Source organism: Molossus molossus, unplaced genomic scaffold, assembly GCF_014108415.1.
Source record: "Molossus molossus isolate mMolMol1 unplaced genomic scaffold, mMolMol1.p scaffold_m16_p_20, whole genome shotgun sequence".
Lineage (NCBI taxonomy): Eukaryota > Metazoa > Chordata > Mammalia > Chiroptera > Molossidae > Molossus > Molossus molossus.
In genome coordinates this window covers 44,436,669-44,462,769 of record NW_023425356.1, presented here as the reverse complement: position 1 = coordinate 44,462,769, position 26,101 = coordinate 44,436,669, and the positions used below count along the sequence as shown (strand labels likewise).

The following is a 26,101-nucleotide window of genomic DNA, read 5'->3' as shown; positions in this document are numbered from 1 at the left end:
TTTCCATTTTTTGTTCAGATAGAGGGAGAGGGAGGGAGGGAGAGGGAGAGGGAGAGGGAGAGGGAGAGGGAGAGGGAGGGAAAGAGAGGGAGAGAGAGGGAGAGAGAGGGAGAGAGAGGGGAGAGAGGGGGAGGGAGAGGGGGAGAGGGAGAGGGAGGGAGAGAGGGAGAGAGGGGAGAGAGAGAGAGAGAGAGAGAGAGAGAGAGAGAGAGAGAGGGAGAGAGAGAGAGAGAGAGAGAAACATTGAAGTGAAAGGGACACATCGACTGGCTGCCACCCGCACGACCAATCAGGGCCGGGGACAAACTGCAACCGAGGTATGTGCCCTTAGCGGAAACCGAACCCAGGTCTCTCTGGACCGCAGGCCAACGCTCTAACTGCTGAGCCAAACCTTTGGCCAGGGCTGTGCTGCCTTTTAGAATTATCTTTCAGTGCACCATTTTTTAACTTGTGCTAATTCTGAACTTTAACCTACCCATTGTAAGATTTCTGTATTTTTTTAATTGAAGTTCTGTTTGGTTCTTTGAAAACTGCTTCTTTTTAGAGTGCTGTTCTTATGTTTTTGCTTCCTTGATTTTATATACTCTTATTTTGGTAATTTCTTTCTCATAGTTTTTTTGAAGTTCCTCAAAGTCTAATCTTGTGGTTTTCCTATGTCTGCTGACATTCACTCAAGTGTATTTTGTAATTTTGGACTGTGAGTTCATTTTAAGAAGGGCCTCTTTCTGTAGAAATTCTGTGCCACCTTGGTTGAGGATGTGTCCTTCAAGAGAAGATTACATTGTTTCTGCTAGGTTCCTCAGAGATAAGCAGCCTAGTACACTTATTACATTAATTTCTTGACTTGAGGACTACTGAAATAATCAGAGGCTATAAATGTAAACCCCAAACTTGTGTGAGGTGGGCCTTTCTTCCCCCACCCAGATTCTGGTCTGTGGGAGATAAGCTTCTTTTTCTTTCTTTCTTCCACCAGTGGAACATTTTCTGACCTATTAAAAATTTTGTTTTAACTGAGGATATAGCCCTTTGAAGGTCTTGGCTTATGTGCAGGCTCTCAGTTCCTTCCGGCTCAAGAAGCACCGTGGTCAGGGTTTGCTGACATTGAAAACCAAGTCTATAGTTTACCCAGATTAGATCCAGTGTTGGCTCACACACTTACCACTATGGCTACAGGGCCCTTGTTTATTGGGTGGGTGGTGAAGAACACCCAAAGTCTGGGGCATCCCTTACCTTAAAAAGGATGTTTGGTCTGGTTTATCTGGCAAATAGCAGGCGCTCGATAAATATTTGTTGCATGAATAAAATATAATTAAGAAAGTAAGTCACATTCACTGCCTTTACAGAGCCTATAATATTTAGATTTAGAATAATTTAAATGTACTTTTCAAACAGGTAATATATGGATATGGTTCCCAATATAGAAGGTATTAAACGGCTGATAGGAAAACATATTTATCCGATGTTTGTATTCCAGCCCTTCCAGATGTGTAAGTTCCTCTTCCCTTAGACACCAACATTAGTTTTTTGTGCATCCTTCCAGAGATAATTTAGGCACTTACTAGCAAACATGTATAGATATATTCATAGCAGCACACTATATACTATTCTACACCTTAATTCCTTCATGTAATAATATCTTATCTGTATCAGTTCATAAAAAAATAGAGTTTATTTTAAAACCAGTCATAAAGACCTTTTGAAAAATCCCAACTCTGTTGCTACCCAGAAATGTATTTTATATATATTAACCCTAAATGGACACATTCCCCCATCCATAAAGACATTTACCTCTAATGGTTAACAAAGGGTGACAGAGTGACTTATTGACAATCTCAAGGGCACATTCAGTCCAGTCGAGCTGTTTCTCTAGTTTCTGAATGAAGACATGAAAGGAAAACAACACGCGCCACAGACGGCATTCAACCCTGCGCGAGCGGAGGAAGGGGCATGGGAACGGGCTGCGTCAGCAGGGCGCGCGGAGGCACTGGTGGGTTGCCTTTCCAAGCACAGTGCTGAACGCTGGACCCTACTGCGAACACTTTGGAGTAAAATAAGCTCGCTTCTTGAAGCCAGGCATCAGTCAGGAACAAAGGGTAGCCCTGCATTTTTCTTTCTTTTTTTTTTAAATCCTTACTCGAGGACATTTTTCCATTTTTTTTGTTCAGACAGAGTGGGAGGGAGGGAGGGAGAGAGAGAAACATCGATGTGAAAGGGACACATCGAGTGGCTGTCACCTGCACAACCCAACCAGGGCTGGGGACAAACTGCAACCGAGGTACGCGCCCTTAGAGGGAACCGAACCCGGGTCTCTCTGGACCATAGGCTGATGCTCTAACCGCTGAGCCACACTGGCCAGGGCTTGCCCTGAATTTTTCACGGAAGGCCTCAAATCACTGTGCACGGTTTCTTCTTTCTCCTTTCTGATTATCTCCGGTTGTCTGACTTTTGCCTGGTTGTCCCAGAGTGAATCACAGCCGTGGAAGTGGTCTAGAGGTTTTCTATGGGTTGAAAATTCGGGTCCAGAATGGCCAGCTCTTGGTGACGTCAGAGAGCTACATGCAGAACGGTCACAGAAACATGTCTGAGGAGCGCGGAGCGCGGTGCCGTGGAAGGAGGCACGGGGAGGCGTTCGTTTCCCTCCTTTCCTAGTAAATCCAGGGAGGGGTTTGAATTTCTGGTTCCCTTAGGTGAGTCTATTAACTTCTTTGGGTTTTATTTTCCTCATTTATAAAATAGGGACCATAATAACTACTATTTAAGGATAGGAGCTTAGAAATTACTTTACCTGCATACTGTATTTTATATTAACTTTTTTCTTTATTCCTCACCCGAGGATATTTTTCCATTTATCACTAGATAGAGTGGGAGGAAGGGGGGGAGGGGAGAGGGAGAGAGGAAGGGAAAGAGGGAGGGAGGGAGAGAGAGAAAGAGAGTGAGAAGCATCAATGTGATAGAGCCACATCGATTGGTTGCCTCCCACATGACCCGACCAGGGGTGAGGACGAACTGCAACCGAGGTAGGTGCCCTTGACTGAAATTGAGCCCAAGACTCATTGGTTCGTGGGCCGAAGCTCTAACTGCTGAGCCAAACCGGCCACGGCTATATGTACATTTTTAATGGTATATCTTTCAAAAACATTTGGTAAGAAAATATGTATGTATGTATGTGTGTGTGTATATATTATATATGTAATTTTAATTAACAAATATTTTAAGTACAGCATTGAGAGGACTATAAAGATTAAAATTTTTGGTTATCACAAATAATGCTGCAATAAATGTTCTTAATCATGTCTCATTATATACATGTTCAGTAGTATTTCTAGGGTATGTATCTAGAAGCAGACTTGCTGGATTGTAGATTTTACTAGATCTCGCCAAACTGATCTCCAAGTGGCTGCATCAGCAGGGTATGACAGTTCGTGTTCTCCATCCTAGTGCTGACATTAGTGGACATCTACATGTTGCTAGTCTGACCAGTGTGAAATTAACATCTAAAAGTCTTAGACTGTGTTCCCTGATTATTGTTGGGAGACAATTTTCCAAGAGACTTTCATGCTTCTGAAACTCTTAACAGAGGCGATGCCAGACTTTGTTCTGAATTATCTTTACCAGGATGTTTGGATGGTGGCTGCCTTGGACAACCGAGGTAGTGCTCCCTTCCAGGGCAGAGGGCAGGTGTGCTTACTGTCCAGTGTAACAGACAGAGTGTTCTCCAGGGCAGGGGCTGGCAGGTCTGCTTGCAGCTCGTTACAAAAGGCTGGAGTTCTCTAAGCTCCGGATTCCTAAGCTCTGACACACTGAGTGTGCAGGATCTACCTGGGCTTCTCTGCATAGTGACTGGACTCAAGGGTAAATAAAGGACACAAACATGAACCTCATGCTGCTTGCTGTGCCGTTAATGAGTCTTTTGTCTCTGATCTGGGAGTCTGTGTCTTTTGCCAGCATCCATGAAACTATGTCAGGCTAACTTGTTAGCCAGCAAGTTGGGTATAATCTCAGACTATAGACAATTATTAGTGAGGCTGAACATCTCTTGTTTTAAAAAAAAAGTTTTTTTCTTTATTGATTTTAGAGCGAGAAGGCAGAGAGAGAGAGAAACATTGATAAGAGAGAATATCAAATGGCCGCCTCCTGCATATCCCCTACTGGGGATCTGGCCCACAACCTGGGCATGTACCCAGACGGGAATCGAACCAGCGACCTCTTGGTGCATGGCTCGACGTTAAACCACTGAGCCACACCAGCCGGGCTTCTCATTGTTTATTGGCTATTTGGCTCTTCCCATTTGTGAACTCGCTATTCGTATTTTGGAGTATATTTTTCTATTTGATTATCTTGCTTTAACTAGGTAGGTATTCTTAATATATTCTGAATAGTGATCTTAAGTAGGTTATTTTAAATATCTTCTCCCAGTCTGTACCTTGTATTTTTACTTTGGTTATCTTTCATTTAACAGAAGTTTATAACTTCAATGTAGTCATCATAATTTAAATTATGATTTGTACTTTTGTTTTCTGTGTTGTCTCTGCATTTGCCCAGGACTGAGCCCTAGTAAAGACAGCTGGAGGCAGGCTGAGGGCACTGAAGTCGGCTATGCCCACAAGGAAGCGCTGGCTGGGAGCTGGGCGGGGAGGGAGCCTGTGTCTGGGCACTGCATTCTGGAGCAGTCTTCGCCCTGCGAAGCTGGAAAGGGAAAAGAAGGGAGTGGTCTTGTTTCAAATACCACAGACACCTGTCTTCTTTCCAAATCTCCACAGATTTTTTTGACTCAATGTTTTTTGCTATTTGTCCTTAGGATCACTTGCTATTTGTCCTTAACACCATTTCCAGAAGCTTTAAATTGTTGTATTTTAAAAAATAATTTTCTCACCCTGGCAAGTTTGGCTCAACAGTTAGAGCGTCAGCCCTCAGACCAAAGGGTCTCAGGTTCTCTTCCCAGACAAGGGCATGTACCTGGGTTGCAGGTTCCATCCCCTGCCCTGTTGGGGTCGATCAATCGATGTCTCTCTCTCACATGGATGTTTCTCCCTCCCTCCCTCCCTCCCTTCCGCTCTATCTAAAAAATCAATGGAAAAGTATCCTCAGTTGAGGATTAAAAATAATAATAATAATAATAATTTTCACTAGTTTCACAGGGAAGCAGGTCAACTGAGCCTCCTACACTGTCCATGGGAGAAGTCAATCTCTGCCTTCATTATTTGGCTTTAAAATAACATCTTGATATTTAGAAAAACAAGTCCCTCTCTTATTCTTCTTCAAAGTGCCTTTGTTATTCTTGGTTCTTTGTTCTTCCATATACATTTTAGGACAAGCTTGTTAAAGTCCACAAAAAGCCTGCTGGGATTCTTATGAGAATTCTGAATTTGTAGTTCAGTTTGGGGAGAATCCATCATTATGATATTGAGTTTTCTCATTCAATAACATGGACTGTTTCTCCTATTGATGTCTTTTTAAAAAGTGTTCAAAAAGAGAGATACATCTGTAACAAAAATAAATTAATAAAAATTGGGAAAAAAGTGTTTAAAAGAGTAATGTAATTTTTTCTATGAAGGTTTTGCATATCTTTTTGTAGGATGAGTTCTAGGATTTTGTTGCTACTGTAAATAATACCTTTAAATTTTTTTCATTTTCTACCTTGTTATACTAATGTTTAAGAATATAATTTAAAAAAATTGATCTTGTCCCCTCAGCATCTTTTCTAAACACTGTTGTATTCGTTTTAATGATCTGACTGTAGAATCTTAGATTTCTACGTAGCTGCTTGTTTTGTTAGAGATTAACGATGATTTGTTTCTTTTTATCCATCTCACATGCCTTTTATTCTTTTGCTTTTCTTTCTGTGTAGTTTAGAATTTCAACACAATATTAAAGAGACATAGTTGTGGTAGGTATCCTTTTCTTGTTCCTGATTTTAAAGAAAATACTTCAAATATTCCATCTTTAATAATAATGTTTGTACTAGGTTTGGGATATATAGCTTCAGGCCACAGAATCTTCTTTCCATTCCTAGTTTATTTATTAAGAGTTTTATCATAAGCAGTGATATTAGCTAACATTTACTGAGTATATACCATAGAGTTAGACATTGTTTTAAGCACTTTACCTGGGTTAAATCATTATATGTTCATAAATATCTGAGGTTATTTTCCCTATTTCACATGAGTAATCAGGTACACTAAAGTTAAATGATCTGTCCAAGTTCAGTAGCAGAACTAAAATTTGAATCCAGAAGTTTCTCTAAAGAGCCCCACATCTTAATCACTTTTCCATATTGCTTCTTAGAATAAGTGTTGAATTTCTTCAAATGCCTTTTCTGCATTTGATTTGACTGTGTAGTTTTTCACATGATTTGCTAATGGGAAAAATTACATTAATACATTTTTTAAATGTTAAATCATCTTTGAATTCCTGGGACAAATTCAACTTGATCATCACATTTCTTTCTTTCTTTTTTTATCCTCACCCAAGGACTTTTTTGCATTTATCTTCAGATAGAGTGGGAGGGAGAAAGGGAGGAAGAGAGAGAGAAACATTGATGTGAGAGAGACACATTGAGTGGTTGCCATCCACACGACCCCAACTGGGGCCGGGGACAAACTGTAACCGAGGTGCGTGCCCTTAGTGGGAACCGAACCCAGGAGTCTCTGGTCCGCAGGCCATTGCTCTAACCGCTGAGCCAAACAGGCCAGGGCACATATCTTTCTTTTTAAAATATATTTTATTTAGGATTTTTGCATATATGTTCAAAAGTGAGACTGACTCACAGTTTTGTTTTGTTTTTTCCTGCTGGTTTTTGGTACCCAGGTTACATTACCTAAAAGTCATGAGTTGGGGCACGCACTGGAGGACGTTTCAGCCTTTGGTATCAGGCTGGTGCATTCCATAACAGTGAGCCCAGTAATTTAGACTCCTGGACAATCCAGTGCGGTCTTGACATCCAAGCAAATGTTGCGCAGTGGACAAAATTGTCCAGGGGCACCTGGGCTACTCACTGCTGAGTGGGATCTGGGATTGCCCAAATCAGAGAACAGCCTAATGCAGTCCCTTCCGAAAGGTCTGAAGGGAGTTGATCCTTCATCTGATTTAAATTTTGATGGCTGTCTTTTATTCAACAATATTCACATGCAAATAAAAAAAGTAAGAATACTTTTAGTAGTACTTTACTGTTTACAAAACTCTTCAATATCTTTTATCTCATTGGATTTACCTAGTAGCTCTCTGAAGCCCTGTTATTTCCATCTCACAGATTATCTGCTATTTTATAGATGATTTAAATGAAGATTATTTAACTAGGCTAATTAGTAGGAAAAATGAGTTAAAAAATAAAATGTATTTTTCTTCAATTACATCAAGAAAGTATTGCATGCAGGATTGATTCTAGCTCCTATAGTAACAGTGATTAGCTTTTTAGTTGTCATTGACAGTAAAAAGAATGAAACAATAAATTTTCAAAGGGGGTTTGAAGGAGACTTCATTTCTGTTGATAGTACTGAAATGCTCAATTTACCATGAATGTGCCCATAAGAATTTTAATATATCTTCAACTTTAGAGGTTATTAATCTTTTTAATTTAATTTTTTATTTTATTGATTTTTAGAGAAAGAGGGAAGGAGAGGGAGGGAGAGAGAGAGAAACAGTTATGTGAGAGCAAAATATTGACTGGTTGCCTCTTACATGCCCCCTACCAGGGACTGAGCCAGAAACTCAGGAATGTGTCTGACCAGGAACTGAATCAGTAATCTTTTGATGCACAGAACAATGCCCAACCAACTGAGCCATGCCACCGCCCTGCGGCCAGGCTAGTAATCTATTTTTTAAACAAAAAGTTACTGTAACTGCCAGTGGCCAGACATTTTTCTAAGCACATACAGGGTTAGAAAAAGTTGAGCAAAACATATAGAGAAAAGTTTCAAATAATTATTAATAGTTTAGAAACATCTTACCATAATGTAGAGCTGTTTGACCTTCATTGTCCTATAAAAGAAACAAATAATACATTTAGAAGTCTAAGTTATTGCAGGAGTGTGGAACTACACAAACTACAGCAAATATATCCAACACTACAAAGTTCCATAGGTTTACTGGATACAGAAAATGAAGAAGTCAGTTCTTTGAGCCTCACAGTAACTTCTGACAAAGCTCTTTAACTTGGAGAAAAGAAGAATGTTGAATAGTATAGTGGTTACTTGGAGTGGGGCAAGAGAGGAAGGGGATTACTGTGTAACGAGTACAGAATTTCAGTGTGGGATGGCAATAATGTTCTGGAGATGAACAGTGGTGATAGATGCATAACACTGTGAATGTACTCAATGCTAGTGACCTGCTTACTTAAAAATGGTTAAAAGGTTAATTTCACATTTTAAATATTTCACAACCATTTAGAAAAGAAAAAAGAAAAGTAAAAGGTGTCAAAAACTGCAAGTGGCAATGCTCTCCACTTCTTGGAGAAAAGCAGTCCACAGTAGGAGAGAAGTGAGAAGTACTGACAAAGAAAAAAACAGCGGCGAGATGGACTGAGTCTCTGGTTCTTGTCCTTCTGAATATATTCTTGCCTTTCTTGGTTAGGTGAGCCAACAAAAAAATATGCCCTAGATGAATGGGATCTTTTTTGTCACTTGCAAACAAAAGTCCTCACTAATACAGTATGCAAGGCAATTTACAACCCAAACTTAGACCATCTTCCCCCCACCGATTCCTTCTCCCAATTTTGTGACTGCCAATTACTAATCAGAATTCCTATCTGGATTTGCACATCTATAAATGCTCTTCAGTTTGCTGGAAAACTATCCTGCAATCTTTTAAAGATAGTGTCTTGTTCTTTTCTCTGTTTTAAAATTTGTCTTTGATATAGTTGAGCATTTTAAGTAGGCTTATTTTATAGTCCCTAATAGTCCCTATATTTCTTTGATTTGAGTTCAGGGAGAGGAGGCAGGGTGATGAGACACATGATGTTTGTTGTGTTGCCTGAGGTCTGCGTTTCGTCGACAGTGTCCTGCTTTATAATTTGGACTGCAAACTCACTTTAAGTGGGGTTTTATCCGTGAAAAAGTCTGTGCTGTGTTCCCTGGACTGAAGGTCTTTCCCTCCACATGACTTTGCTTTGTTTCCACCAGGCACCACAGGGGTTTTAGCACTCTGAGATCCTCCTGCGGATTTCTTAGCTTGGGGATCTTTGAACATGTAAGCAGTGTAAATTTAAAAAGGGCAAACCTCTCTCCCTTTCCACCTCCCACTACTGGGCTTGGAGCTCAGGCCAAGACAAACTGTCAAACTCTGTGTTGGTAGGCAGATTTTTTAGTGCGCTTTTTTCCTGGTGGTTGTTGGTGCTGAGATCTCTGCCCCATGGGTATTGAGACTGGCTAATCCTTTCAGGGCAGCCCAGTGTTGGTTTACACTTTCCTTTTAAAGCTCTGGGTTTAAAAAAAACTCTCTTTTACAACACGTACGACTCAGTTCACTTCTTTAGGAAACCTCCCGAGTCCTCAGGTGGGGTCAGGTGTCCCTCCTTTCTACCACTGTGTCTAGCATACTCTATACTTATCTGTCTCTTCTACCGAGGCTGTAAACGTCTTATGGGCAAGTACACGTCTTTTGTCCAGGGCCTCAAAGTGTCTTGCATACAGTGTGTGCTTTCATGAAATGAAAGAATGACTATATTAATTTTCCCCCATTGGTTTATTACTTAGTCTCTTGATTACCTTTTGTCTTTTATGTGAACTTTTTTTGGAGTCCCCACATATCTCCTATAGTGTGAGTATAACGCCAGCTGTAATAATCCAATGTGGGCCCTGGCCGGTTTGGCTCAGCGGTTAGAGCGTCGGCCTGCGGTCCTGAGAGACCCGGGTTCGGTTCCTGCTAAGGGCGCGTATCTCGGTTGCAGTTTGTCCCCGGCCCTGGTCGGTTGTGCGGGTGGCAGCCACTCGATGTGTTCCTTTCACATCGATGTTTCTCTCTCTCTCTCTGTTCCTCTCTCTCCCTCCCACTCTACCTGAACAAAAAATGGAAAAATGTCCTCGGGTGAGGATAAAAAAATAAAAATAAAAAATAATCCAACGTGGGCCTAGACAATGATGAACAGGAGACAGTTTACAGTTAACCAGGTGCAAAACCACTAATATTCGAGTTGACTTCTAGTCCTTTTTTCTTCTATATGTGCGCAGAACTAGTTGGTCCCTCTTGAGAGTCTCTGCCCACGTGCATTCTGCGCTACCTAACCCTTTCTTACTTTACTGTTTTTGATGATGTCCACATTTTATTAATAATTATTTCCTTAAGGACTCAGTTTTCTTCTATCTCCAGATTGGGCACCCTTATCAAATATAAGAATTTTATTTATTTTGCCCTGGCCGGTTTGGCTCAGCAGTTAGAGCATCGACTCATATACCAAAGAGTCTTGGGTTCGATTCCGGTCAAGGGCACGTACCTCAGTTGCAGTTTGATCCACAGCCCTGGTTGGGGTCATTCAGGAGGCAACCAATCGATGTGTCGCTCTCACATTGAAGTCCCCACCCCCCCACCCCCGTCTGAAAATCAATGGAAAAATATCCTCAGGTGAGGATTTAAAAAAAAAGTTTATTTTTTATTCTACTATATAATATGAAATATTGAATATTTTGCTCAGAACTGATACAGAGGAAATACTATTTTATCCTTTTAACATTACGCCACTGATAACACTGCTGTTTTCTGTGCATAACAAACACTGTAACCAAGTCCTGATTTTTTCCCCATTGCTAATTGCATTTTTAAAACAATTTTTTTCTTTTGATTAATTTTAGAGAGAGAGGAAGGAAGAGGGAGAGAGGGATAAAAACATCGATGAGAGAGAACACTGAATGGCCGCCTCCTGCATGCCACACACTGGGGATTTGGCCCACAACCTGGGCATGTGCCCTGATTGGGAATCGAACTGGTGACCTCTTGGTGCATGGATCAACTTAACCACTGAGCTGGGTACTAATTGCATTTTATCAAACTGAATCAAAAGTCAATTTCCAAGTCAAGATTTCATATATATGTTGCAGTCATGGAAATAACATGCTTCCTAGATGTTCTCTATGGACAGAAAATTCTGCTAAGTGTTACTGGATTTCTTTTCATGTGACCATCGTGATATTGATACTGTACTTTAGTTCAGACTTGATCTCCCATCTCTGCCAATGTTAGTTCTAAAATGCAGCAGTAAGGAAGCATGAAGCATTAAACGAGTAATAACAGAGCTACATCAGAGGGAATGAATTTTCCCAAGTGCCTAACAAGAGGTTTTGTTCTTATCCAGTAATTTAATATTAAATATAACTTTTATGTTATATAAGGTGGCACTAAAGAAAATTGGTTATGAGGTATTGGAAGTAATGATAAAAATGATGAGTTAGTAATATAACTTGGGGTAATTTCTAATATTATTTCTAAGCTTAGAATGTACTGCCTCTTTATCTATGAGATCCATGGCTCTAGAATAGAATATGATTAAACTAATTTAACAATTTAGAAGTTTGCAAATGTATTTTATGATTCTTTTTCTAAGAAATTTTCTAGACACATGAGTTGAAGGTTACAGGCATACTCCTTACTGGAAAAAACAAACAAAAGGTATAGTACCACCTCATTTAACTGCCATCTTTAGAGAGGGACAAACCTGTCGGCAGGTTTTTCAAATAATCGGAACATTACCCTTTGAGCATGCAGGTAACAGAAAAGTTACTCTTCATTTGAACTCTCTGTGAACTGGAATACCAGCTCTATGCTTACAAACATTTTTCAGCGATTACAACGATTAGCTATTTCCAATAAAAACTTATCAAACCAATTAAAATCATGGTTCCTTATAAATGGCTCTTTACAGTTCCAAGCATGACAGGGTCACCTCACCTGCCCCACTCCTGATTTGCCATGTTCTTCAAATCACTGTGCCTAATTTGTGGCTTCTGAGTTCAGACTCTGAGAGCTGAAGTGTTATAGTGTTTAATGTGAAATACTGAGATTTTCTGATCTTTCAACTTAGAGCACTTAGAGCATGTCCACCTAGAAATCAATTAGAGCAGGGATAGGAGCATAAGAACCATGACTCCAGTCACAGAATTGATTGGCAAGTGGGGAACAGAAAGACAGGGGGACAACCAAGCTGTCTTCTAATTCTGTCTTCCAGGAGCACTAGAGAAAAGAAGTACTTTAAAAAGACATCAACAATGTCCCTCAATTCTGAATCGTTTATATGTCTAACTACCTTGATATGTCTAGAGAATAGGTATTTGAGTGAAACAGAGAAAGGATGATTATTTTAAATTACTCTCTAATCAAATTGTAGTCTTTAGGGACCCAAATGTAGATTATTCTTCTTGCATTCATCTTTTGTATGCCTACCACATAAAAAGTACTCAAGAAATGTTTGATCAATGAACTCAATGATTAAAACTAATATAAACCCTGTTTAGTTTTTAATCATTATTAATAATTATTTTAAATCAACTACTATATTACAATACTCTTACTATTATGATTATGATGCTCTTAATAAAACACATCATCTTATATCTACAAAATCTTTACCTCTGTTATTCCTCTTTGTACGTCAAAGTGGAATTTGGATTAAAGCAGGAATATGACTCTAAACATGTTTTTTTCCTTAACCTCAAAACTGGATATAGGAACCCAAACCTTGGTCTTTATAAACATTCTGTTTCAAAATATATTACAAAGAATAAATGGAATTGAATGTCAAGAATGAGTAAGTGAAAGCTTTTACTCATCTGGTTTACAACTTATATCAGCTAATTTTTCTAAATTTAAGTTGATTAAATTTTTTTTGGTTGTTTCATTTCAAATGACCACACCAGAAGAGGGTTGTTTGTCATGGTTATTTATGCTTTTCCTTTCTGTTTTACCTTAAAAGAAATGTTTAAATTTAATAAATATGGAGTTGTTATAAACAGCAGCAAAAACAATTCCAATAAATTAAAATCAGTCATACATTTAAAATCTTTGTAAGGGATTATACGCTAGGGTAAAATAAAAATACTCTGTTGAATTAAAAATAAACAAAATCACATAATAAAGTTAAAATGTAGACAAATTCAACCATGCTTAAAATTCAAAGTACAGACAGATCTCAGAGGGGAGGAGGATGGGGAGGACAGGAAGAGATCAATCAAAGAATATATATGCATATATGCATAGCCCATGGACACAGACAATAATGTGGTGAAGGCCTAGGGGCCCGGGACAGGGTGAAGGGAGGCAAGGAGGGGGGGAGGGAAATGGGGGGACAGCTGTAATGGAGTCAGCAATAAAAAAAAAAAATCTGAAGTACAAAAGCATAGAAATAAATGTGCAATCCCCACACTATACCTACATATCCTTTCTGTCCAAATACATAGAAGTACATAAGGAACACAAAGGACAACATAATATAGGAAATTTAAAACTCAGACTCTCAAATAAGAAAAGGAAAAATGTGCCCATGACCCCTACACGATTCTTCCCATCACCGTCGGATGGCACAGAGCCATGGCAGCTCTTCTCTGTCTAACCTGGTCCTGCTCCGACTCTTGCAGGTCTCTCAACTACCACGCTGCTCTGAGATTAGGTTTAAAAAGCGGTTACTCTTCTTTATAACTTTTTAAAAAATGTTTTGATCCTCATCTGAGGATATGTTTTCATTGATTTTTAGAGAGAGAGAGAAACTCGATCAGTTGCCTCCAGTGCGTACCCTGACGGACAACTGAACCTGCAACCTAGGTATGTGTCATGACTTGGAATCGAACCCACAACCTGTTGGTGTAGGAAAGCATGCACCGACCAACCGAGCCTTCACAACCCTTACTTAAGCTTTCTCTCACCTATCTCCATCTTCACCGGGTATCGAATGAACATGTGGTGTTCCTGCTCTTTTGAAGGTAAGGCCCATGGCACAGTTTAACTTTATAGACTCCTATTTCCCTTATCCCTTGTATCTAGCACAAAAGTTTGCATAACATAAAACTTAAATAAGACTAAAAGGATAAACTACTTGCAGGAAAACCAATATAGTAATACCTTACTAATCCAAGGACTTGATTTCTGGCCTTCTCAAGTACCTGGAATAGGGCCCAGAGTCTGGGGGGAAATGCTGTTAAGGACCATATTAAAAATGCTGTGACCCGTTGGCTCACTGCGAAGGATTGTTCTTGCTGGTTTGAGGAAGCAATTCAAGGCCAGTCTTTGCCTAAGAATATGAGATGCTACAGGAGGCAGAAGAGACATGGAAAAGGAAAAGTGAAGGAAAGCAAGGAGTGAAAGAGCAGAAATAGTAAGAGGGCCAGCAAAGCTTAATGGCAATTAGAAGAAAGAATGGGGGCAGCAGCAGGAGCAGCAGCGATCAGAAGCTGTGACAGCGGTGGCAAGTTGCAGACATTTCAGACTACAGAGAATAGCCGGCCATAAAGAGGGCTGGGCTTTGTGCCAGCCAGTAGATTTTAGCAATCTCAAGAGAGCAAGAGGAGCTCTGGCCCTACGCTTCACACCGTCTATAAATACAATGATTCAAGAAGGAAGTAATGAAGTACTGGCTATATCTTAGCAAAAATATTTTATTAGAAAAACATTTTATAAAGAAAAAACATTTAAAAAACGAAAAGCAGAAAGTAACTGTTCCTCTATTTGAAACCAACACTAATCCAGAAAGCTTAACTTTGCAAATGGGGGTGCAGGAGAATTGAGATTTTATTAGAGTAAGGAAAGAGGAACAAACATTGGCCAATTCCTATCATGCGCTGAAAGTTTTGTTTCTTTTAAACCTCACAACAACCCTATTACATAAACATAATCATTCCCATTTTCAAATGGGATAAGATGAGGCTCAGAGAGATTATATGTAACTTGCTCAATGTCCTTGGCCCTTCATCATCAAAACCCATGCCTTCTCAACTACTATGCTGCTGAAAAGAAGCAAACGGAATCAAGGCAAATAAATCCAAAGCAAGGAGAACGGTGGTTAAACCTTTATTTCTGCAGGTGAAAGACAACAGTTAGCCTAAACTAGTCTCACCCCAGCACACTGTGTAATTCCTATTAACCATGATCTCCAAACTGATACATCACATTCAGAGACTGAATCATCTTAGTCTTTAGGACCACACACTCATCTTTACTACTCCTCAGTTGATTGCTGTACTTTTCCAAGTATGCTTACATCAAGAAGCTGTAGCTAAGTCTATAAAAATTTTAAAAAATTAACTCATTAAACTGGTCTAGCATTCAAAGTTAGGTACATAAGAAAGCAGAGTCAAATTGCTTTCTCTTCTGAAGGGTGTTCTGGTTACTGCATTGCTGTTTCTATACTGTACAGTGAAAATTCAATATACTTCAATCTAATCTCTTCTATACCCTTTGTATGGTAAACAGTCAGACGTCTAGTGGAGAAATCCAAGAAATGATTCTATCCATTCAGACTCACTCTTCACTTTCACAATGAACATTTTCAGAGTCAGCTAGGTCCACAAAACAGCACCCCCCCACCCCAGAAGGTGCTAAGAAATAGACACTTTCATTTGTTGTCAGTAGGAGAATAAATTTGCATAATATTTAGAAAATGTTCATTGCCTCTGGTTTAGCATTTCTAGAATCTATTTTTAAAAATAGAAGTATTTTTAAAAATACTTGTTTTGCTGATTTTATTCCTATCGTAGTTTGTGTGCTATATCTAATAATTAGTTTCTTAACCATAATAAACAATTCCAAGAAATGTAATATAGGTGAGTTGTAGATATCTACACCCATTAAAACCAAAAATAATGAATAAGTTTATTCTCAATATAGGCACCTTTATATCATTTTATGGCTTACATTATTTGTTAAGCATGTGTTTAATAAGTGTTCTGTCAATTATCTGCTACATATTAAAATTTCCTGAAAATGTAATGAGACATCACTTCATACCCATTAAGATAGCTATTGCCAAAAATATAGAAAATAAGTGCTGGTGATGATATAGACAAATCGGATCCTTAGTGAATTGCTGGTGAAATGCAAAATGGTGTAGTTGCTCTAGAAAACAGTATGGCAGCTCCTCAAAAAATTATACATTACATATGACCCAGCAATTCCACTGCAGGTCCTCAGATACTTGTACCCTGATGTTCACAGCAGCATTATCCACAATAGCCCTAAGGCAGAAACAACCTAAATGTCCATCAACAAATGAATAAACAAAATGTGGTATGTACATACAATAAACTACCATTAAGCCTTAAAAAAATAAAATTCTAGCCCTGCTGGTGTGGCTCAGTGGTTGAGCATTGACCCACACACCAAGAGGTCACACACTCGATTCACAGTCAAGGCACATGCCCAGGTTGTGGGCCCAATCCCCAGTGGGGGGCATGCAGGAGGCGGCCAATGTTCTCTCTTATCGATGTTTCTGTTTCTTTCTCCCTCTCCCTACCTCTCTCTCTCTAATATCAATAAAGAAAAAAAAAAAGAATGAAATTCTGACCCATGCTACATCACAGATTAACCTTGAAGACATAATGCTAAATGACATAAGCCAGGCACAAAAGGACAAATATGGAACGGTTCTACTTACATGAGGTCCCTAGAGTAGTCAAACTCAGAGAGACAGAAAGTGGTTGGTGGTTTGCCAGGGGCTCGGAGGAGGGATGTATGGGGAGTTAACGCTTAATGGGTACATCAGCGAGGGAAGATGAAAAGTTCTGGAGATGGATGGTGGTGATGACAGCACAACAATGTAAACGTCCTTGATGCTAATGCTACTAAACTCTCCCCTTAAAAATGGCTAAAATGGTTAATTTTAGGTTATGTGTATTTAACCACAATAGATTGTTTTTCTAATAATGGACATTAAAAAACCCACAAAGCCCCACAAATCCTGAGATGTGTTAAATTTGTAAGGCTCACCTTCTTTTTATTCTTTTCCCTCTGTTTACTTGTGCGTTTTTCTTTCATTTTGCAGAGCCACTGTCTGAGTTTCAAAACTTTCCCGCTTGACCGGGTTCCGAACTGTCCACGCTAAGGCTGCTGCGGCGGAAGAAACCTCAGCGGCCTGCTGCCTTTCACGGCTGCGCGGGGAGAGGCTTCCTGAAAGACCTGGGAGTAGTGGCCCTCAGCCTGGCAGGGTGAGTTCAGGGTCACTGTTTCCCCTACTGGAAGCGATTCTGCAATCGACTAGATTCTCTGTGGGCGCTTTTGAGGCTTTAAAGTGATCTGCGCCTTTACTTTAACAGTGCTAGCAGAAAAGTCTTGGTAAAATGGCTTTAATTTTTTAAATTCTATTCAATAAACCATCATATATTCGTGTGTGTATGTGTTATTGTTTACTTATATTTACAATCAACAGAAGGAATTGATAAAAAATTCAGAAACAAAAACTTATATTTTCATAACTTTTATGTGTGCCAGGAACTATGGGAGGCATTTTCACATATAATTAAATCCTCACAGAAACCCTTTGAAGGAGGTATTATTATCCTGATTTTATAAAAGTGGCGACGAGGCTTGGAGAGGTCATGTGATTTGGCTGAGTCATGCAATTAGTAAGCAGTACAATCCTCATTTGAACCTGCATCTTTCTGACCCCCAAACCCACCTGAAAACATCCAATAGTCTACTAGAAAATATGGGTCTGGAGCAGAGAGAGAGGTCTAAACTAGAGAATAAGATTTGAAAACAGCTGGCCAGAGCGAACAACTGAAATCACAGGTGCTAGTGAGGTCATCTGGACAGTACACAGAGCGAGGTGGGGCAGGTGGGACCTGCTGTGTACAGGGAACAGAAGAAAACAAGCCTGGTAAGGAAGGATCCAAAAAAGTGGGGGAAGATTCAAAATGAAGCTGGGAGGAATGTCAAGTAAAGAGTGGCCAGACGTGTGAAAAGGTCAAGTGGATAGGTCAAAGTTCACCTCCTCTGAGGCAGAAACAAATGGCTCCCCGTGGGTGGCAGAGTCCTGGCCTTAGGATCTGAAGTTATTATTCTGGCTGACAGTCCACATTCCTGGATGTGAGGCTCTGCTTTAGTTAACATCTTTGCCTTCCCGAATGTCACTTACCGACAGAAACATTTCTGCTTAGCTGATTTCCTGGTCCTGACCTTCATGGCTAGGCTTGCCCTATTTTATCTGCAGTTTTAAATGATACATAGAAGTGCTAAACATTCCAAGGTTAATACTGGGTGTTGAATGGTTGGGGAGGGGAGAAAATTCTATCAACAGGAAACAAGTCATTGTGAAAATGACAATAAGTATTCTCGGTAACTGTGACAATAATTACATCCATGGGCCTTACTTATTCTACCAGAATGATACTGCCCTTTCCCCACACATACACACGTACACTTACATGCAACATATACTTAGTAATAATACCCAGATTTACTGAGCCCTCAGGATTTTTATGATAAACATAGTACCATGGATATTTCCATTCTAAATTATTCCTAATTAACTGTACAGTAGCTATTATGTTTCTAGACCTCCTGGCAGGCCAAAGTTTTTTCCATAGAGAACTGAGATTGATCCCCACCCTCTACACACACACATCTTTCTTTCTCTGTTCTACTAAACATTAAGGTAAAGGTTGCTTTAAACTTCATTATATTCAGAGACCAGATAATCAGTACTTTTCTAAAAATGTGAACATTCAATGTGCTAAAAAAAATCCTAATGATTAAGCAAAGACTTCCTTCAGTGGAGCACAGCATTTAAAACTGAGCAAGTGTCCTGGGGATTAGCGGTCTGCCTCCTTTCATGCAAAAGATTTACTTTTCACTGAAAAGTCAGGTGCATATCAAACCATACTCCAAACTCGATGGTGAATTACAGCACTCACTGATAAATCAAGCAGAATCTTTTTTACACAGATCTTAGCCAAAAGGTCAAGAAGGAATAGAAGTACCTTTTCATACTATGTCTAAGTATCCTTAACTTCCTCAGTTTGGTAAAGCAAAATGGTACAGTACTATATCTCTCAACCTTCACATATTCGTGTTCCCTTCAGATAAACATAAAAGTCTCATGCCTTTTAAATACCTTACATGAAAAGTTTCACACACACACACACACACAAATAGAAAATATGAACTTCCATGTACCCACATCCCAGATTCAACAAGTATAATGATCTTGCTGTTTGCTTCACTTATTCCTTTTTTTTCTCTCTGAATGTAACATGTAAACCTTGTTATATTTGGTTATATTTAGATTGGTAGATCTCTTAGGTAATTTTCCATCTACAGCTAACCTCTTGCTTTTTTTAATGCTATTGATGTGTGAGAGAAATAAAGTCAGCTGTTCAGTAGAATGTTCCACAGTCCAGATTTACCATCTACTTTCTTTTGCTGTCATTTACATCATTATCACATGTATTTATTTATAAGCTTTATCAGATTTGGGTTCAACTATTTTTGGTAAGAATACTTCACAAACCCTGGCTGGTTTGGCTCAGCGGTTGGAGCATCGGCCTGCGGTCCTGAGAGAACCAGGTTCGGTTCCCGCTAAGGGCGCGTACCTCGGTTGCAGTTTGTCCCCAGCCCTGGCTGGGTCGTGTGGGTGGCAACCACTCGATGTGACCCTTTCATGTCGATGTTTCTCTCTCTCTCTCTCCCTCCCACTCTATCTGAACAAAAAATGGAAAAATGTCCTCGGGTGAGGATAAAAAAAAAAAAGAATACTTCACAAGTAGTACTCTGGTATTTGAGCGCGCGTATGTGTGAGAGGATAAGAGTGAACATTACAGGCTAAGAAAACACATGAGCAAAGGCACAGGCAGAAGGAATAAGTATGTGATGTGCTCAAGGGAAGGAACGACACTAACTAGGGATAGGTTTTCAATACTGTTCACAGCACTGCACACAGGTTCTACCCCAACAGCCCTGCTGAATCAGCATTTCCAGGCTCAACTATCTGTTTTCACAAAGTATCTAAGGACACTCATGCTTTGGCCTGGAGTACAGTGTGCATGTAAGAAGTCTGTTCTTGGTATGTCAAGCTCATTCCTCCTGTTTCAGGGATTCGGGACATGACTTAACAGCATGTTATCTCCATTGAAGCCTCAGTTTAACTATTGGCTTCTTGGTAAAGTCTTACTTGATCACTCTTCATAGGAATCAATCTTCTCTCTCTCTCTCTCTCTCTCTCTCTCTCTGTCTCTGTCTCTTTCTTTTTATCCTCACCAGAGGACATTTTTCCATTTTTTGTTCAGAGAGAGAGGAAGAGAGAGAGAGAGAGAAACATCAACATGAAAGGGACACATTGAGTGGCTGCCACCCACACAACCCAACCAGGGCCGGGGACAAACTGCAATCGAGGTACGCGCCCTTAGTGGGAACCGAACCCGGGTCTCTCTGGACCACAGGCTGATGCTCTAACCACTGAGCAAAACCGGCCAGGGCAATCTGCTTTATTTCTTAGCATTTATCTGATATTGCCTTACTTGTCTATTTTCTTGTTTTCGGTATGTCTCCCTCATTAGAATTTATGCTCTCAAACAGTGCTTGTCTTGTTCTCTGATAATTCCAATGCTTAGAAGAAGCCTGGGTATATAAAAGGTACGTAAAATATTCATAGAAAGAATAAATACATTTGGCAGATTTAGGAAATTCTTTTGGGAACACTCTTATGTAATGTAGAGAGAAAGCAATAAAATTATCCTTTAAGCTTGTCTCCACTAAGAATGGAATAGTAAAGTACCTTCTTTGAGAATTTCTCGCCCTGGCTGGTTTGGCTCAGCGGTTAGAGCGTCGGCCTGCGGACTAGAGAGGATTTCTCTTTGCCATTTTGGATATTTTGCTTTATTATAGCTCATGTCACCTTATTGTTTAAAAGGAAAAATTTGGGACAGCATTTCACAGATGAGAACTCCAACTCTGAACATCTATGTAATCAGTTCAATAATAATTTCCAAATGTACTTAATGGACTATTAAATCAGTAATTAGAAATCAAATTTTGCTACGCTGCAAAAGATGTCAAAATTATGTATGCTCAGACTGAGATATTTTAAAATTAAAATTTTATTTAATTAGCATTCCTCAGAGAAAGATATTTTAAAATTAAAATTTTATTTAATTAGTGTTCCCATAATCTACATTAAAATTTATTTGTACCCTGCTGACTTATAAAAATATAGGTAAGGCTGGGTAAATTTACAGAAAGAGCTCATAGTGGTTAATAAAATTCAATGACATAAAACAGTTAACCCCCCAAAAAAGCCCAGCAGAAAAAATGATTTAGAGCTTAAGGAACAGGAAAACATTATGAATAAAGTATAAAAACTTTTATATGTTTTGGGGGGAGTTTGAAAAAATTTCTTCTTTTCACCCATACTTTTGTGAGTTCAAGTTAATGGATTTCTCCCGTATTCCTGTTGTCACCATTGCAAATGCTTTCGTATGGATGAGGCAGATACCTGGTTATTTAAGGAGCAGGATAAATGGGCCAGGACAGCTTTCCCTATCCCCAATTCACCAGGGAACGTCTGAGAATTCCACCTGACACAGGACAGCACTGTGCTCTTAAACAATCTGCAGTTTGATCCGATTGTTCCCCAGTGGGGGAGGCAGGCCACAGCTCACTCAAGAGTCATTGATTGGATTAACAGCCTAATTCCCAACAGATGAATAGAATACTGATGTCTTGTCAGCCCAGATCACAAAAGGAAAACACAATCTGCTTCTACAGCTCAGAGACTTAACCCTCTATTTGCTCTAAAGCTTACGATTTCAGATCTTTAGTGCTGTAATTTCTTCAGAATTACTTGGCTATAAATATATCAAATGGTGGTCCACATTCTTTTACAGTAATTATTAAAAATGTTTAAAAACAGGGAACAATTCTGACTTCAGTTTTTACTGTCCATATTAGCTCTGCTGCATGAATTCTTTCCCGAGTTTCCTAAAGAAATATTTAATAAACTGCTTTTTTTGGGGACCCAATAAAATAGGACATAGCCTATGGGAAGTAAAAAAAAAAATCCATATATTCAAAGACAAAACTATTTTTGAGCTATTTTTCTGGCATAAGCAACTGATTTTATTAAGGGGAATAAATGATTGTATTAAGGAGAATCGAATCTCAATAAATGTTAGCTTTAGTTCATTCCCTGCCCCACCTCTTCCTCCCAGACCTACTGTAATGTAATAACTCTGGTGTATGGCTGTACAACTAAGAATAAAATAAAAAGGTCTTACTTCTGATACAAGTTTAAAAATAAGAATGAAAGCCTTCATCAAGTCACCTATGCATTAGAATTCTACAATAAAGACATATGCAAGTGTTCACAGACAAAGATGAGCATTCTAGGCAACTTTCGTGATACTTAATTCTCTGTACCATTCTACCAATAACCTGTCAATGTAACAAGAAAGGCTGGTTTCAGTTGTGAATAAAAACAATGATGGCAGTGGCTAACCTGCTTACTGCACGGAGCAATTTACGTGTTCTCTTAGTAAGTCCACCCAATAACCTTATGATGTAGGCATTAAATGACCTCATTTCACAAATGAAGAAGTGGAAGCTCAGGTTAAGTGACTTGGTCGGAGGTTACATAATTTGCCAGTGGCAGAGCTAGAACTTTCAGTCTCTGGCTCCAAAGCTTATGCTCTTGAACACTACTGGGATTTTATGGATTTCTCTGTGTGTCTTCATATTTACATGGAGATTCCTCATTATTCTGACATGTTAAAATTAAGATGAAACCTTATGGAATTTGTTATTCTTTTGGGAAAATGTCTCTATGTGTACAAATGTCCTCCATTGGCTTTTCTTTTTCTTTAGGACAGTTTTCCAGTAGCCATGTCAGAAACAGAAATCTTTTTTGTCTATGGCTTTTGAGTCATATTCAACTTATATTCCTTTTCTTTATCTCTTGTTTTTCATCAAGTAGGGTTGATTGAATTCTCCTTCTGTCCTGTATCTTTAATTTTTTCTTTTCCACAGTAATGGACCCTATCCAGGTCCTAACATCCTAATCCACTAATTCCTACAAGAGCCTCCCTAATAATTAATCTGGTCTCCCATCTCTTTTGCAAGCATTGTCCTAAGCCCGCTATTCTTTTATTGAAGACTTTAAAGCATATTCTAATTGTCTTCAAGTCAGATAAGAATTTTTAACTCAGAATTTCCTTAGTTTTGAATAGAACTTGGCATATTTATTACGGTTTTAAAAATTAACATTGTACATTTAGAAAGTTTAGATCAGTTCAAATATGAGAATATGTTATATAGTGAATATTCTTTATACTAGATTATATAATATATATAATCATGAACACATTAATGTCTATATTATATTAGAATGTGATTCTCTATGGTAAAACATGCTTCTGTCATAGCCATTACGTTAAAGGGCATTTTTGAAAAAATAACAATTACAGGGAAGAGAAAACATTTTCTGGAAAGAAACAAGGAAAAAGTTCAACTGGCACCGATTAAAAAAAACCTTCATAAAACATGGCTGGTGTAAAGATCTTTAAGTATACTACCTAACTTGACCAGGTCTTTCTTAATTCAGACATACTTTTCTTTTTCTTTTTTTAACAGTTTTATTTTTTAAATTAATTTTTTATTAATTTGTTTTTGTTACAGATGTTTCTCATTTTTCCCCCATTGACACCCTCCTCCCCTTCCCCCTGCCCCATCCCCAGCTTTGTTGTCTATGTTCATTGGTCATGCATACATGCATGTAAGTTCTGTGGTTTCTTCCCCCTCCAACCTCCCTCCTCTGAGGCTTGTCAGTCTGTACCCCACCTCTATGTCTCTGGGTTAATTTTGTTCAGCAGTTTGTTTAGTTCATTATATTCCACAAATAAGTGAGATCATGTGATATTTGTCTTTCTCTTCTTGGCTTGTTTCACTTAGCATAATACTTTCCAGGTCCTTTCATGCCATCTCAAAGGATAAGAGATCTTTCTTTCTTACAGCTGCATAGTATTCCATTGTGTACATGTACCACAGCTTTTAAATCCACTCATCTATTGATGGATACTTGGGTTATTTCCAGATCTTAGCTATTGTAAATAGTGCTGCTATGAACATAGGGGTACACATATTCTTTCTGATTGGTGTTTCAGGTTTCTTAGGGTATATTCCTAGAAGTGGGATCACTGGGTCAAATGGCAGTTCAATTTTTAACTTTTTGAGGTAACACCATAGTGTTTTCCACAGTGGCTGCACCAGTCTGCATTCCCACCAGCAGTGTACTAGAGTCCCCTTTTCTCCACACCCTTGCCAGCACTTGTTGTTTGATGATTTGTTGATGGCGGTCATTCTGACAGGTGTGAGGTGATGCCTCATAGTTGTTCATACTTCTCTTTCTTTTAAGAAAATAAGAATTTACACTTGTGTATCATTTTACAGAACACTCATAGATACCAACTTATTCGAAACTAACATCCTGAAGTAAGTAGGTAGTAGTTCCATCTTATAAGGAACTGGAAATTCAGCGCAGTTAAATGACTTGCTCAAAGTGATACAGTAAGTCAAACAACAGAATCTGGACTTGAACCTATGCCTGCTACACAAATGAAGCAAAGAAATGGCATGTTTTGTAATTTCACTGTCTAATTCTCATTCTAGAACATAAGCAACAGTTATTGTTGAATTTGGACAAAAACATTAGTTACTAACATTTTGGCTAACAAAGATTCCTCTTCCATCCCCAAAATTCTGTCAACATTCATTCAGTTAAGCATGAAGAAATCCAATTAAGAGGAAAAAGGACAGTCTCAGTAACTAAAGTGGTACCTTTATACTAAAATGAAACCATCAAAAACAAGTGTTTAGAAGATACAAATATCATGAGCAGATTCTGAATCAAGACAGGTCCTTTAGAGGTTCCCTAGAAACGGGAAGACCCCAAGAGGATGAGCCTCTCAGCATCGGGAGGAGGGCAGAACTGCCAGGGGCTAAGACGTGATGCTCTAATGGCACAGAGGACAGTTCACAAGCTCTTGTGATATTTGTTGGTTCCTTTATACTGTGTGATCTCTTCAATCCAGAGGAAACTTTTTTAGCCCCCCAATAACATAAACTGGGGAGGTAGAAATCTTTGTTCTGGATGGCCTGGTCAGGCATCAAGTTCCTGACAATGCTGGACACCATGGTAGGCATGTCTACTAACCCATCTTTAAAAATAATACCTGAAAGGCCTATTGTTTTTATTAATACCCTAAGGTTTTCACATTTTACATGCCTACAGGTTTAGATTACTATCATATAATACAACATAGCATTTTAGCAGATATTCTAAAATAAGTCATATTAACTTATCCTTTCAAAAAACAGTAATGGTAACAACATCAAGCAAAAACCAAAAACCAAGACAACAACAACAAAAAAGAACCCAAATGATTTTAATAACAAGAAAGACAAAATCAACGGTGCATCCTTTGTGGTAACAGAGATGCAGTTGTCTGACTGTGGAAACCAGGCTAAAGACGAGGCCTCGGACAGTTGTGCCCTGAAACAAGCAGACTGCAGGTTTTATAAATACATACAGAAATAATTAAAATATAAGGGGTTTAGAGGGATTAATCTCCTTTAAATAATCTCTGCACAAAGCCTGCAAAGACACTGCTGGCAGCCGGCCACGGGAGCCCGCTGCCGATCGGACGGCAGCCTGCGCTGGCCTCCACCTGCACTGCTCCCGCCCCCCACGGAGAGGTCAGCAGAACAATGCCCAGGACAAGGGAGCTTTATCATTTGACTTGATGACCTATCCTTAGCTGAGGAAAACAACCAAACCCAAACAAGAAAGGTGGTGCTGGAAGGGAATCACAAAATGCAGGGCTTGGAGGCCTCTAGGGAATGCAGGAGGACTCCGGAAAAGTGCTGATTACCAGATCCATTCATTTAACTCCTGGCAATTTCAAAGTCACCTTTAATTATTTTCAAACTGAGTTTTAAGTAATGGAGATAGTACCCTTACTCCCAAAGGAAGCACAAAGCAACTGATAATTCATTAAAAAAAACCCTCAAACATTTATTTTGCTTCAAAGTTAGCCGCAAATTCAACAAATAATTTTAAAAGGTGATAGTGTTAATGAATTAAACAAGAATATTTATAAAAAACAGTGTTCTTTCAGTCAGATAGATTTTGTGGGGCCCTATTTGT

At 39.1% G+C, this 26,101-nt stretch overlaps 1 protein-coding gene across 2 annotated transcripts in view; it reads right to left on the bottom strand.

The window, feature by feature from the left end:
- ACBD6 (acyl-CoA binding domain containing 6) overlaps positions 1–26,101 on the bottom strand; it is a 144,424-nt gene that overhangs the window by 13,211 nt on the left and 105,112 nt on the right. For both annotated transcript variants that reach the window (XM_036273546.1, XM_036273547.1), the window contains one exon: positions 7,947–7,977. In XM_036273546.1, coding sequence (XP_036129439.1) covers positions 7,947–7,977 — 31 coding nt within the window. The remainder of the gene's footprint in view (positions 1–7,946; positions 7,978–26,101) is intronic.